This window comes from Salvelinus fontinalis, chromosome 3 (genome assembly GCF_029448725.1).
Source record: "Salvelinus fontinalis isolate EN_2023a chromosome 3, ASM2944872v1, whole genome shotgun sequence".
Lineage (NCBI taxonomy): Eukaryota > Metazoa > Chordata > Actinopteri > Salmoniformes > Salmonidae > Salvelinus > Salvelinus fontinalis.
The window spans coordinates 31,428,322-31,444,639 of NC_074667.1; the positions used below are offsets into that span (position 1 = coordinate 31,428,322).

At 43.3% G+C, this 16,318-nt stretch overlaps 1 protein-coding gene across 1 annotated transcript in view; it reads right to left on the minus strand.

Annotated features, from left to right (window-relative positions):
* The window catches only part of camk1a (calcium/calmodulin-dependent protein kinase Ia), a 57,942-nt gene that overhangs the window by 6,616 nt on the left and 35,008 nt on the right, over window positions 1-16,318 (minus strand). Inside the window, exons 4-10 of the mRNA XM_055912314.1 lie at window positions 8,647-8,778; window positions 6,131-6,205; window positions 5,386-5,524; window positions 3,328-3,454; window positions 2,802-2,877; window positions 2,341-2,453; window positions 1,451-1,529 (exon numbers count right to left, since the gene is read on the minus strand). Coding sequence (XP_055768289.1) covers window positions 1,451-1,529; window positions 2,341-2,453; window positions 2,802-2,877; window positions 3,328-3,454; window positions 5,386-5,524; window positions 6,131-6,205; window positions 8,647-8,778 — 741 coding nt within the window. The remainder of the gene's footprint in view (window positions 1-1,450; window positions 1,530-2,340; window positions 2,454-2,801; window positions 2,878-3,327; window positions 3,455-5,385; window positions 5,525-6,130; window positions 6,206-8,646; window positions 8,779-16,318) is intronic.

Below are 16,318 nucleotides of genomic sequence, written 5' to 3' on the forward strand. Positions count from 1 at the left end.
TGGGGCAAGCTGTCTGAAGTTTGGGTTGTGGGACGTAGGCATCGTAGCCTGGTTAAACCAGCCTGAACGCCAGAATGCATTGAAGGGCTTGAAGTGTCTCTCTAAGGTCTTAGAACACATTCAGAGACGACGCTGCCGCATTATTGGAACTCCCTACTGCTCACTCCCATGCAGACAGGATGAAGCCCTACAACTCAGTCCCATGCACACAGGATGAAGCATTTTCTATCATTTTCTATTAAGGTATCTTTACTTTTACTCAAGTATGAGAATTGGGTACTTTTTCCACCACTGAGTCTACTGCACAAGTTTCTAACCCCTACTGTACACAGCAACAACCAGAGTTCTTTCTTGCCAAGAGCTCTCAAACTATGCAAATGTATTGCTATATCACTAAAGACATTGATATGCATATTTATTGATTTGGTGGTATGCCATTTTGTTGTTTATGACTTATCACTTATTGATGATGTACTGTTCATAGAGTTAGGCTGATTATATATTTTACTTGTGTTTAATTTTCTTATTGTTGTACGACATCGCATTTTATGTAAAGGTAACTGCCAAAATAAAGGAAACATCTAAATAAATGAGGGATACAAGGCATATTGAAAGCAGGTGCTTCTACACAGATGTGGTTACTGAGTTAATTAAGGAATTAACATCCCATCAACAAAACACCAAATTATGAAATTTCTCCTGGAAGAATAGTGTCGCATCCTCATAGAGTTCCAGACACTTGTAGAACCCATGTCAAGGCGCATTGAAGCTGGTCTGGTGGCTCGTGGTGGCCCAACCCCCTATTAAGACACTTTATTTTGGTGTTTCCTTTATTTTGGCAGATACCTGTATGTTTCTGCATATGAACCAAGATGTTCAGATAAACCTCAACCTAAGCTGAGGTTATGGTGTACCGGAATGTGGAAATGAAGTTAGATTTAGGGTTTCGGTCAGGGTTGAACCAGGATGTGGACATGAAGCTAGGGTTAGGGTTGCGGTCAGGGTTGAACCAGGATGTGGACATGAAGCTAGGGTTAGGGTTGCGGTCAGGGTTGAACCAGGATGTGGACATGAAGCTAGGGTTAGGGTTGCGGTCAGGGTTGAACCAGGATGTGGACATGAAGCTAGGGTTAGGGTTGCGATCAGGGTCAGGGTTAAACCAGGATGTGGACATGAAGCTAGGGTTAGGGTTGCGGTCAGGGTCAGGGTTAAACCAGGATGTGGACATGAAGCTAGGGTTAGGGTTGCGATCAGGGTCAGGGTTAAACCAGGATGTGGACATGAAGCTAGGGTTAGGGTTGCGATCAGGGTCAGGGTTAAACCAGGATGTGGACATGAAGCTAGGGTTAGGGTTGCGATCAGGGTTATGGTTGAACTAGGATGTGGAAATGAAGCTAGGGTTAGGGTTGGGGTTGGAGCTAGGGTTGTGGTCGGGGAAAGCTTGTAGTACCAGGGGTGTTGAAGTGCTTGATCAGTGGTATATCTCTTCATGAAGTCTTTCTCCATCAGGTGACAGATAAAGTCTTTAGCTGGAATTAATCAAAACAGTTTCAAATCATTACTGAACATTTACATTGTTGATTCCTTACCAATTTACACTACCTCCAGATACACTACATGACCAAAAGTATGTGGACACCTGCTCGTCAAACATCTCATTCCAAGTCATGGGCATTAATATGGAGTTGGCCCCATCTTTGCTGCTATAACATCCTTCACAGTTATGGTGCTGATGTTGCTTCTAGAGGCAGTTTGGAACACGGTAGTGAGTGTTGCAATCAAGGACAGATGATATTTATGTACTAAATGCTTCAGCACTCGGCGGTCCCGTTCTGTAAGCTTGTGTGGCCAACCACTTTGCGTTGTGGCTCCTAGACGTTTCCACTTCACAATAACAACACTTACACTACAGTTGACCGGGGCAGCTCTAGCAGGGCAGAAATTTGACAAGCTGACTTGTTGGAAAGGTGGCATCCTATGACGGCATCACGTTGAAAGTCACTAAGCTCTTCAGTATGGGCCATTCTACTGCCCATGTTTGTTTATGGAGATTGCGAGGCTGTGTGCTTTATACACCTGTCAGCAACGGGTGTGGCTGAAATAGCCGATACCATTAATTTGAAGGGGTGTCCACATACTTGTGTATGGTACAGTACAATCAATGGCTTACAAATCCACACAAAGTAGACATGGTATTCATTCACAGTCCAATGTAATCTATGTCTTTGAAACGAGTGCAGATCATTGAAAAAGGATTCGTGCTTTTATTGTGTTTTTTGTGTGATCCTCTTTGACTTTTTTTCTATTATCAAAATAAAGTAAAAAGTGTGTTTCAGATACCTGAATCGGAGATGTCATCCCAGTAAGGAGAGTCAAACTCATACTCTGCCTTCAGTATCTGCTCAAACAGCTTAGCATCGTTCTCGTCGTAAAACGGAGGGTAGCCACACAACCTGAAAGAGTTCATATGACATGAGGGAACACTTTTTGCTCCATACATCGAACGCAGTTAATAAAATATCCAAATTTAAAATTGGGTTGTAAGGATGTAATATCACTATAGCGCTATTAAGTGCCAAGAGTCCCAGCCACAGATCGACCATACCAACACGACCATACCAAATAACGTGGGGGTGTGAAGATCATTGAAGGACACGGACAGAACCATTTAAGAATTGGACAACTTTTGGAACGAGCTGCTCTAGCGAGTGTTCTATAACAGATGTTTAAATGCACAAGCACCAGTCAGTATACAGAGTATGAGACTGTATTTGTGTTGGAGGACTAAGCAGATAACTTACAGAATATAAGAGATGACTCCGATGGACCAGCAGTCTACTGCTTTGCTGTACGGTTTCTGAGCCAACACCTCAGGAGCTGCCAACAACATGAAACCGCAAAGTCAGAGGAGGAGAGAGGAAGAGAGGGAGAGTCAGAAATACAGAGATGTAGAGAGATTTGGTGAAAAACTGAAGGGCTAAGAGGGAGAAAGACAGAGAGGGAGAGCGTGATTGAGAAAGACGGAGGGACTGATTGCGACAGAGTCCATTGAAGTTTGTGTTTTACCCTCTCAATCAGAGCTCTAGTGGGTTACATCACACACACGCACACGCACACGCACACACACACACACAGAGAAAGACAGAGAGAGCTTTTGAAGGACTAACAGTTGATACAATAGCACTCCAACATAAATGGCATTCGAGGAGGAGGTTGTGAATGGATCAGGGAGAGAAAGAGAGGGGGTAGTGAGAGAGATCACGCATGCACACACCCACAAACACATGAACACACACACACACACTCATGCACGCACAGATCTCTTACCCACGTATCCCGGGGTCCCACAGGCTGTAGACATGACACTGCCTGTATCCTCGATCTTAGACAGGCCGAAGTCACTGATCATGATCTTAGAGTCCTCGTCCATACTGTAGTACAACAGATTCTCTGGCTAGAGAGAGAAAAGAGACAAAAGAAAGACAGAGAGAGAGTGAGAGAGAGAGGGTGAGAGTGTGGAGGGGAGACAGAGAGAGCGAGAAAGCGAGAGACAGGGAGGGAGAGAGAGAGACACGGATGGAGAGAGAAAGAGAGGCAGAGAGAAAGAGAGCGAGAGAGAGGGAGGAACAGAGAGAGAAAGAGAGAAGGGAGAGAGAGAGAGAAAGAGAGAAGGGAAAGAGAGAAAATTAGGGTATGACGTTATGATCAAAAGTGAAAAGATTACAACTGGAGCTTCGAAGCTTTTCTTACAGAAACCTTAATGATTCCGGTAAGAAATAATTGGCAAGAAAAGTTGTTGAGGGAGTACATTGGCACCTCTTCTTCCAGCCTGGGATGTGGCAGCATGCCTAAACCTGAGGGAGGATCTGTTGCATTCCATGTTCAAATGGTCAAATAGTGATTGCTTGGCAACATTGCACCAACAGCTGTATCCATGTAAAATATTTAAATATGAAAATTATAATTTGGCAGAAGAGGAGTAAATTAACCTAGATTTCCAGCTTTCTCACATTGGTGAACACGAGACATGGATGTGTAGCAATGCAAGACAAAGAGTAATTGGAGTGGTTGTTATTTTTTAGTACTAATCTAATGGACAGCATCTAATACTAATGTATCTATTTCTACAGGAATCATGACCATTTCACAACAGTACAAGATCTCATCAACTGACTCTCCAAGGAGGGAAACAAGCAGATCGGCCCTGTGTAGGATGACCCTTTGTAGGATGACCCTGTATTAGATGACCCTGTGTTAGATGACCCTGTGTTAGATGACCCTGTGTTAGATGACCCTGTGTTAGATGACCCCGTGTTAGATGACCCTGTGTTAGATGACCCCGTGTAGGATGACCCCGTGTAGGATGACCCCGTGTAGGATGACCCCGTGTAGGATGACCCTGTGTAGGATGACCCTGTGTAGGATGACCCTGTATTAGATGACCCTGTGTAGGATGACCCTGTGTAGGATGACCCTGTGTAGGATGACCCTGTGTAGGATGACCCTGTGTAGGATGACCCTGTGTAGGATGACCCTGTGCAGGATGACCCTGTGCAGGATGACCCTGTGTAGGATGACCTTGTGTAGGATGACCTTGTGTAGGATGACCTTGTGTAGGATGACCTTGTGTAGGATGACCTTGTGTAGGATGACCATGTATGGTATGACCATGTATGGTATGACCATGTATGGTATGACCATGATGGTATGACCATGTATGGTATGACCATGTCGTGGAGGTGTGTGTATGTATGCATGTGTGTGTGCGTCAGGGTCAATTATCTTTCAGTTCCAGACAATTCAGGAAGTACACCGAAATTCCAAATCTATTCAATGCTTTTCAATGAGTAACACTTAGAATTTCTGAATTCACTGGAATTTAAATGGATTTGACCCCAACCCTGGTTTGCGTGCGTGCATGTGTGAGTGTGTGTGTGTGTGTTTGTGCATGTGTGAGTGTGTGTAGGCACGTGCGTGCATGTATGAGTGTGTGTGTTTGTGCATGTGTGAGGGTGTGTATGCACGTGCATGCATGTGTGAGTGTGTAAGGCACGTGCGTGCATGTGTGTGTAAGGCATGTGCGTGCATGTGTGAGTGTGTAAGGCACATGTGTGCATGTGTGAGTGTGTAAGGCACGTGCGTGCATGTGTGAGTGTGTGTAGGCACGTGCGCGCATGTGTGAGTGTGTGTAAGGCACGTGCGTGTATGTGTGAGTGTGTGTAAGGCACGTGTGTGTATGTGTGAGTGTGTGTAAGGCACGTGTGTGTATGTGTGAGTGTGTGTAAGGCACATGCGTGTATGTGTGAGTGTGTGTAAGGCACATGCGTGTATGTGTGAGTGTGTGTAAGGCACGTGTGTGCATGTGTGAGTGTGGAGTTGCCATACCTTCAGGTCCCTGTGTACGATGCCCATGTCATGGAGGTATTTGACAGCGTCCAGGATCTGGTGGATGAGTTGGCTGGCGTCTCTCTCCGTGTAGAAACCCTTCTCTACGATGCGGTCAAACAGCTCCCCTCCAGACACCCTGACAGAGACACACATCCATGATACTAATAATGGGACCCGATGCTTCCCTGCTTGGCACACAACATTAAGGAGATAGTGTGGCAGTAAGGCCCTGCTATAGACTAGTGTCCTGTCCAGGGGGTGTACTTGTACATCAAGCTGCCTCATGCTACAGAAAGGGGATAGGCCCTTACTCCTATAAGCCGTTCCCGGCACGCACGAGCCAATGCTACTTACGTATAATACTTACTTGCAGGTGCTGGACAAAAAGAAGGTCCTATACATACAGAAAAAGGGAATGTCCGCTCCCTGTTTTGCTTCTCCCAAACACAATATTTGAAGAAAGGAAAAACATGTCTTCAACTCTTACCCCACACCAGTCCAGCAATCTGTCCCCGATTCAGGACTTACAGTATTTCTACCAGAACACTGAATAAGAAGGGGAGAGAGCGGTGACAGAGATAAAGAGAGACAGAGAGAGATAAAGAGAGAGAGAGATAAAGAGAGATAAAGAGAGAGAGAGAACGAGAGAGAACGAGAGAGAGAGAGAGAACGAGAGAGAACGAGAGAGAACGAGAGAGAACGAGAGAACGAGAGAGAGAGAGAAAAGAAAGAGCCGACTCACAGCTGCATGACCAGGTACAAGTGGGATGTGCTCTCAAATATATCCTCCAGTGAAACAATGTTGGTGTGCTTGATTCTGAAAAAGAAAGAAAGACACAAGGAAGACAGAGAGACAGGGATATTATTATGACAAAATACACTGAGTGCACAAAACATTAAGAACACCTGCTCTTTCCATGACATAGACTGACATCGACTGAATCCAGGTGAAAGCTATGATCCCTTATTGATGTCACTTGTTAAATCCACTTCAAATCAGCGTAGGTGAAGGGGAGGAGACATGTTAAATAAGGAGTTTTAAGACTTGAGTCATAGATTGTGTATGTGCCATTCAGAGGGTGAATGGCTAGACAAAATATTTCAGTGCCTTTGAACGGGGTATTGTAGTAGGTGCCAGGTGCCGGTTTGTGTCAATAACTGCAAACGCTGCTGGGTTTTTCACACTCAACAGTTTCCCGTGTGTGTCAAGAATGGTCCACCGCCCAAAGCCCATCTAGCCAACTTGACAACCGTGGGAAGCATTGGGCCAGCATCTCTGTGGAACGTTTGACACCTTGTAGAGTCCACGCCCAATGAATTGAGGCTGTTCTTGAGGGAAAACGTTCAACTCAATTATTAGGAAGGTGTTCCTTATGTTTGGTATACTCAGTGTACAGTACTATGCTGCACGGTGTCTCGCTCTCAATACTGTCATGTGATCACCAGGTGGCACCATTGCTGTGTTTAAAGAGTGTGTAGGAGTACCATACACAAAGCCTCATCCCATAAATAGAGAACTTGTAATATCGTGGGGCCGGTTGTTTTCTTCTCACACCAAAACGTACAGTATTCTCTGACAGAGGAGTGTTTCATCATCTCGATCCAGAATATATGGATATATTTTGGAGACAGCTCCTGACATTGGCTGAACACACCGGTGTCCATGTCCTGATGCAGCACCACAGACGAGAGAGAAGCGAGCCAGTTAGGGGGAGTTCTATAGTTACTGAGGGAATTACACTGGCAGGAACAGCACTGGTAATACACAAGCCAACAACGAGACATCCAAGGCTGAGGCAGGATATTGCTCCGTTGTTACACTGTAAGCATTCATGTAGGCGATATGTGACACTGTGTTGTTGCTGTAAAGAAAAGAGCGAGAGGATGGAGGAGAGAGGATGTCAATGTGTATGTCTATGAGTATGTCTCTCTCTCTCCCTCCCCTCAATTCTATTTCTCTCTCTCCTTCATCACACTGCTGCAGGGAACTCCACACACACACACACACACACACACACACACACACACACACACACACACACACACACACACATCTCCCCCCCGCCTCTGTATGTGCTGTTGCCCTAGCAACAAGGACACTAAAAATAGGTTTATCTTCTTTACTCCTGACATTTCCGGTGCACAATCCTGGTGTTTCTACTGACAGGACACATATATATAACGTACTGTATCATGCATCCAGCCAGTACCCCTTCTCCACTGGCATCCACTGCTTAACATCAAGTTGGCTCTGCCGTACATTACCATGAGCCAATAGATAGATACCATGCTGTCAATTCTTTACATTGACAGATCCTGTGTGTTACTTAAGCAATAAGGCCCAAGAGGCTGTGGTATATGGCCAATATAGCACAGCTAAGGGCTGTTCTTATGTACGATGCAAAGCAGAGTTGCTATTTTCTTTATTGCTATTATTATCTGATTGTACCAATTGTAATTAGAGCAGTAAAAATAAATGTTTCGTCGTACCCGTGGTATGCCACGGCTGTCAGCCAATCAGCGTTCAGGGCTGAAACCACCCAGTTTATAATTTCGACTTTACATTTTAGTAATTAACCAGATGCTCCTATCCAGAGCGACTTACAGGAGCAATTAGGGTTGAGTGCATTGCTCAAGGGCACAGCAACAGATGTTAGACCTAGTCTGCTCGGGGATTTGACCCAGCAACCTCTCGGTTACAGGCCCGACCGCTCGGCTACCTGCCGCCTTCAGCCTCTTTCCTGAACGTCAACGTAATGACTATTCAAATATTTTCATGACTGATGATGGGGAAACGACCTGGTATTCATTATTAAAGCTGGAATCTGCAGTTGCTACATCCATTTTTGGACGTATTAATTATTGATATGTAGCCTACCCATTGATTCTTGAAGAATAGGCTAGAACTTAGAAATGCCTCATGAGCTCAGTTCACCTGTCACTTCCATCGGAACCCAAAATATAAGTTGGTATTACTCATGTTTGTAAACAACGTAAATATAAACAAACATTGTATAGCCTCAAAACATGGTTTAAACTATAATGTTGATATCATGGAAGGTCAGTCCTTGCACCCATAGCTCTGTTTATTTATTTGAGAATGATTACATTTCTTCAGGCCCATCAGTTAGCATTTTACCAAAACAGAGGCGCCGTGGCCGCTTTGTTATTGTTTCAACTGCGGATTCTAGCATTAAGGATATCGAGTTATGTAGTGGTGTGGTGTGTTTTGTGCTGTTAATTCTCTATGTTACTGACCTGTGCAGCACAGCGATCTCATTCTCGATGTTGTTCTCCTTTCCCTGCAGAGCCTTCTTGGGGATACACTTGATGGCCACCAGCCTCTGGGTCCCCTTCTCCTCCGCTAGCACCACCTCCGAGAACGCCCCCCTGGAGCACAGGAAACACACATGTTCAAAGATATGACACACACTTACAGTTACACTTACTAACTGCAAAGACCAATCCAAATACTGTACATTAAAATGGGTTAAAGATGTGTTGCTGAACATATGTCACCAATGCAAAACTGAGGCAGTTAGTCTTGGTCCCTAGAACCCAAGTCAATAAGGCCTGCTTGTCTCAAAGGTGGGTTACTAAAACGATAGTGACATTTTAATAAGACGAAAGGGTCTGGCCCAACTCAATAGGTGGAGTTCTTGGGAAATAAGGCGTGTGGATCACTTTGCACAAAGAGTGTTCGCACGTGAGCTGCATGACTCCTGTTGGGGGGAGTGTGGCTACAGAAAGAGCCTCCCTTCCTCCTCAGAGAGAGCACACACCAAGGGCGGCTGAGGGTATCCCCCATAGATCCCCATGGTCTAACCAGGCACAACCTGTCCAACACATTCCCCATGGCCAGCCACTATTACCATGCACATTCTGTCCACCATCTCTCCCACGAACGTAGGCTCTCTCCACCCAGGGAGGGCCTCCCCATGGCTGCTATAACCAGGCACATCGTGTCTGTCCCTAACCCATGCCAGTAGCACCTCTCTACCCATGGACGGTGTCCCCACGGCCACCCTCTAATAAGGCACATCCTGTTTCTCTCATCCCATCCCTCCCAGTAGCAGCACAGGTTCTCTCCCCCCAGGGAGGGTTTCCCCAAGGAGGACTAGCTACTATAACCAGGAACATCACATGCACTCCAGGCTCTCCACAGCTGTGTGTGTCATGGCAGCCAGGTCCTGTGGGGTTCAGGGCAGAGGAGAGTCTGGATAAACAAAAACACGAGTGTTTGCTCACTCATCATCACTAGCCATCCACATCACCCATCCCAACCCCAACCCTGTCTGACTCCCACAAAAATAACCATTGAAACAGCCCTCCATCTAGATATATATAAAACAAATTCTACAAGCCAGTCTCTCTCGCTGCTATTTAGGATAGTGCTGTGTTTTTGGTTGCCCCCACTACCACCTACCTGTCAGTCTCAAAGTTCACATGGCAAACAGTTTTAGAGGCACTACAGCAATGTCTCCATTGTGAATTATTCAATAGGCCACCCACACACACAGCCATGTGCACGCGCGCGCACGCTGTGCAATCAGAAACAGATGCGGTTAGAGACAGATGACGATGAAGCCGTGTACACTCACGTTACCAGCTATTATACAACCTCGCAGAAAAAAATAAAAAAAATATCTCTTTTCAGAATCAAGCACACCAACATTGTTTTACTGGAGGACATCTTTGAGAGCACATCCCACTTGCAGCTGTGATCTCTCTCTCTCTCTCGACTCATTCCCCTTGTTAAACAACACTCACACACACACAACTTGATGCTATTATTTATTCCATTTTATAGAAGGAATATTTCCTTATAGAAGGAATGCAACCAAAAAAGAGCAACCCAGTAAACCCACATAACAGTCTGGTTGGTATTGAGCAAAAACATGCACTGATGGGCACGCACGTTCACAGAGAACTGGGGCGTTATGGTAATTCTATCACTTGTTGTGGTCAGTTCCATCGCTCCCTGCTATAGGGCATGAGGGTGAGTGGAGGGTCAGTTACGGTGCTGAGGTTCTGAGAGAATCAACATAAAGGCCCCTCTATCCCATTTGGTGAGCCTGACAACCTCATTTGGCCGACAGCACATATCTTCATCTCTTAATTGTAAATGCCTCTGGATTAGGGTCCGCTAAATTACTAAAATGTCAATGTTAATTGAAAGCATGTAAACTTTACGGTTCTCAGCCGCTGTCACGAACAACCCTGCACTGCTGTAGGGTACATTGGCGCACCACTTTCACTCACTGTCTATCACTGAGCTGAGCATTACACCAACCACACAAACGGGCACGCACACTTAAATAACTTAAACTATATTACATAACTTAAATTTAATATATTCTAATCCTACGCAATCTGTTGAATTCCCATATCTTGTTTACTCCCCTTGCATTCATTTTGAAAGTCGCTGTAAGTCCTTGACACCCCATGATGAGACTTCCTGCCACCCATGGCCCTCAGTCTTGTGCTCAATGAGCCAGTGGTGCAGAAAGGGTTGCATGGTTAGGCTGATTCCAAAAAGAGGGGATCAAATCTCACGCATTCACTGCACTTCCCCGTCCACATAATTGTCTTCAAATTTAGCCTGCAAGCAACAAAATCAAATAAAGTTGCACTTCTCATCGACCTGGAAAAGGAGACAAGCCATTGCTTTATTTGTGCTGTTCGACCCAGAAAAAAAACCTCTATATTCACGCTGTACCTATAAAGTCTGCCCTGGCCTGTTTTACAGTAAATGTTAACTGATATTTTATCACTAGGCCACAAGGACACAAAGCTCTCTCGTACTCTGTCAGTAAAATCATAATGGCCTGTGCCTGGCAACCCTTAAAGACCACTGAGCTGAGGGCCTGAGGCCCATGAAAGGGACAATCAAGGTAGAGTGTATGGCTCACTCCCTCCCTCAATCCAGAGAGCTAAACATAGTGTAACTATCACACACACAGAGGAGGTCCGTTTCAACCGAGGACAGGATTAGAAGCAGATGTGCATCTTTACTTAGCTGGTGAATTACACACTTACACACACACACACACACACACAAAATCGTTCAAAGGTTTGGGGTCACTTAGAAATGTCCTTGTTTTTGAAAGAAAAGCACATTTTTGGTCCATTAAAATAACATCAAATTGATCAGAAATACAGTGTAGACATTGTTAATGTTGTAAATTACTATTGTAGCTGGAAACGGCAGATTTTTTATGGAATATCTACATAGGCGTACAGAGGCCCATTATCAGCAACGATGACTCCTGTGTTCCAATGGCACGTTGTGTTAGCTAATCCAAGTTTATCATTTTAAAAGGCTAATTGATCATTAGAAAACCCTTTTGCAATTATGTTAGCAGAGCTGAAAACGGTTGTGCTGATTAAGGAAGTAATAAAACTGGCCTTCTTTAGACAAGTTGAGTATCTGGAGCATCAGCATTTGTGTGTTCGATTACAGGCTCAAAATGGCCAGAAACAAAGACCTTTCTTCTGAAACTCGTCAGTCTATTCTTGTTCTGGGAAATGAAGGCTATTCCATGCGAGAAATTGGCAAGAAACTGTAGATCTCGTACAACGATGTGTACTACTCCCTTCACAGAACAGCGCAAACTGGCCCTAACCAGAATAGAAAGAGGAGTGGGAGGCCCCGGTGCACAACTGAGCAAGAGGACAAGTAGATTAGAGTGTCTAGTTGGAGAAACAGACGCAGTCCTCAAATGGCAGCTTCATGAAATAGTACCCGCAAAACACCAGTCTCAACGTCAACAGTGAAGAGGCGACTCTGGGATGCTGGCCTTCTAGGCAGAGTTGCAAAGAAAAAGCCATCTCTCAGAGTGGCCAATAAAAAGAAAAGATTAAGATGGGAAAAAGAACACAGACACTGGACAGAGGAACTCTGCCAAGAAGGCCAGCATCCCGGAGTCGCCTCTTCAACTGTTTGCCATTAGTGGCAATAAATATTATTGTTGCCAAAGGTTTGCCGCAGATTCACCACTAGTGGCAAACATTTGCAAACTTCTGGTAACATTGTTTTGCACACTATGTAATTTTCAACAAATTTGCCGCAAAAAAATATTTTTTGTAAGGGATATTTTATCTAGACTTTGACTCCAAGTATCGATAAATGTTAATTTTTGCTAGAGTTGGCTAACGCTAGTCGACTATACTTGCGATATTCTTTTTTTTCATCCTATAGCCTGTTCTCCATCTACTTTTTAAATAGTGAGCCATGTTTTCAGTACTTTTATTCCATGACTGATCAAAAATTTTCTCCCGCTCTCATTTCTCTGCAGCAGATTTACAGTATAGAGACTTACAGTACAGAGACTTACAGTATAGAGACATAACAGTATAGAGACATAACAGTATAGAGACTTACAGTATAGAGAGCAATATGTTTGGAACATCAAATAGCAATAAAATCACAATATTGAATCGCAATACATATAGAATCGTGAGCATAGCAATACATATTGTATCGACACTTAAGTATCATGATATCGTATTCGTGAAGTCACTGGCAGTTCCTAGCCCTAAAACGGAAGCTTAGCAGCTATCTGAAAAACAATACATACGGGTATTTAAATTATTTATAGAATAACACGACTACTACAGATGATTGCTTATAACACTTCCAGTATGCCACAATATTGATATTATCCTTAGCAATGGTGACACCAACACCATCTCAGATATGTGGGTTGAGAGATTAATTTCCCAAAATGGAAAATGGATGTGCCATAGATAAATAGGCAGGCCAGCGATGGTTCAGCTAGTGTAATGTGTCTCTAGTGCAGTGATCTGAGTGCACACAAGAATATGAGTGGTGAGTGAGAATGAGAGGCAGAGAGGAAAGGAGGCTGTGTTTAACCTAGGTTGACATGCAGGGGGAGAGAGAGGGGGGAGGAACGGAGCGTGACAGACCGCGCGCAGGCACACATGCACGCACACGCACAGAGTCTGAAGAAACTTCACTAGCCTTTTAGCTCTGAGCTTGTACGCTTTCCATCATTAGCATGGGAATAAATCTCAGCCATGAGAGAACTATCGCACCCATCACCCAAACGAGCCCAAATATTTGGTGCACAAACATATGGATTGAATACACATGCAGTACACACTGTTCATACACGCACAGCACAGTAATACACTGGCTTGTAGTCAACATTTGCCATTAGCTATTGATGTAAACCGGAGTCCCTGTGGGCTCTCAGATTACCAAAACATTGTAGTGGCCAGTGCCAATATGTGTAATGATACCAGTGTGCTTTTAGGATCCACATCCAAACAGACATGTACTGTATGTGGTGATGTCTTCTGTACTATATAATAGCTTCATTACCTTATCAAATCAAACAAGTGTTGTGAGCCAAATGCAAATTCATATACAGATCTGCCATCTTAAGGATCCGCCCCTTTTTTTTTTTAATCGCCTAAAATGACATACCCAAATCGAACTGCCTGTAACTTAGGCCCTGAAGCAAGGATATGCATATTCTTGGTACCGTTTGAAAGGAAACACTTTGAAGTTTGTGGAAATGTGAAGGGAACGTAGGAGAATATAACACAATAGATCTGGTAAAAGATAATACAAAGACAAAACAACCGTTCTTTTGGGGTTAAGTACAGAGCCTTCAGAAAGTATTCCTGCCCCTTGACTTGTTCCACATTTTGTTGTGTTACAGCCTCAATTGTCACACACAATAATGTCAAAGTGGAATTATGTTTTAAAAAAATGTTCAAATTAATCAATTAAAAGCTGAAATGCCTTAAGTCAATAAGTATTCATCCTCTTTGTTATGGCAAGCCTAAATAAGTTCAGGAGTAAACATTTGCGTAACAAGTCACATAATAAGTTGCATGGACTCACTCTGTGTGCAATAATAGTGTTTAGCATGATTTTTTTTATGACTACCTCATCTCTGTACCCCACACATTCAAAAATCTATAAGGTCCCTCAGTCGAGCAGTACATTTCAAACACAAATTCAACCACAAAGACCAGAGATGTTTTCCAATGCCTCACAAAGAAGAGCACATATTGGTAGGTGGGTAAAATAAAAAGAAGCAGACATTGAATATCCCTTTGAGCACGGTGAAGTTATTAATTACACTTTGGATGGTGTACCAATACACTCAGTCATTACAAACATACAGGTGTCCTTCCTAACTCAGTTGCCGGAGAGGAAGGAACCGCTCAGGAATTTCACCATGAGGCCAGTGGTAACTTTAAAACAGTTACAGAGTTAAATGACTGTGACAGGAGAAAACTGAGGATGGATCAACGACATTGTAGTTACCCTACAATGCTAACCTACAGTACCTTCGGAAAGTGTTCAGGCCCCTTGAATTTTTCTAAATTTGTTACATTTAGCCTTATTCTAAAATGGATTAAAACATATTTTTCAAATCCTCAGCAACTACACACACTACCCCATAATGACTAAGCAAAAACAGGTTTTTAGAAATCTTTGCAAATGTATTAAAATTCAAAAACAGAAATACCTTATTTACATAAGTATTCAGACCCCAAAATATCTAAACCTGTTTACATTGTCATTATGGGGTATTGTGTGTAGATGAGGAAAAAAACTATTTAATACATTTTAGAATAAGGCTGTAACCTAACAAAATTTGGAAAAAGTCAAGGGGTCTGAATACTTTCCAAAGGCACTGTAAATGACAGAGTAAAAAGAAGCAAGCCTGTACAGAATTGTAAAACATCCAAAACATGCATCTTGTTTGCAATAAGGCACTAAAGTAAAATTGCTAAACATTTGGCAAAGAAATGACCTTTACGTCGTGAATACAAAGATTAACTTTTGGGGGAAAATCCAACACATATTTTCAAGCATGGTGGCTGCATCATGTTATGGGTACGCTTGTCATCGGCAAGGACTAGGGAGTTTTTTGGGGATAAAAAGAAACGGAAGAGAGATACAATTCAAAATCAAATGGTCATATCATGGATAATTTAGCTATCTTAAAACAATTCCATATGTTAGCATCAGGAAATTAAAATGAGCCTTGTGAGCTGGCGGAAAATGAGCAGTTATCTTTCTCTCCATGCGGGTGCAGTTGAGTCATTGGATCAGGGCTTGCTATCAAAATGATGTTCTCTCTTGCTTGTGCAAACGCTAGGCCTAGGTCCTATTACTGCAACATTCAAATGTACAAAAATGGATCTAAAATGCAGCCATACACATCAACAACCATCGTTTTATATAGCTTAATAACACAAGATAGATATTGGTCTCCACTGGGATACGACATACAAGTGTCTAGTGCAGGGCTCACCACCCTTGTTCCTGGAGAGCTACTGTCCTGTAGGTTTTCACTCCAAACTGATTCTAATAATGAGCTGGTTCATAAACTGAACCAGGTTAGTTACAACTGGGGGTGGAGCGAAAACCTACAGGTGGGTAGCTCCCCGGGAACAGGGTTGGAGACCCCTGTTCGAGTGTATCCTAAGGTTACGAATTAACTCAAAATTGGCACAAATAACTCAATACCCCGATTGACTTGATGTAGTTACACAGTTAAAATATGGACAGTCAAGGGTTATTTTACCCCCAATCTTGATTAGAAATGACCATACCAGACACTGTTGGATAACATAAATAGGAAACTAATAAAATAAGTCAGTAGGCTACACCAACATTAGGTTCTAGTCATACAAACTGTCGGGTAAATTGCAAAAGTAGATTTAAACGAGGAAATATTTTATTTATATTGTATGGAATGCTTGTCAAATAAATCAATCAGCCTTACTTTGTTCATAAAGGACTTAGTTGTTGCAATGACAATACCAACCAGAGGGCGAACATATCTTGAAATACTGTGGTTACAAGCATCTTGTATTGAGCAGTAATGAGGTGCCCAATGTTTGCACTTGAGATCAGCTGCGTGGGTGAATTTAACGCGAA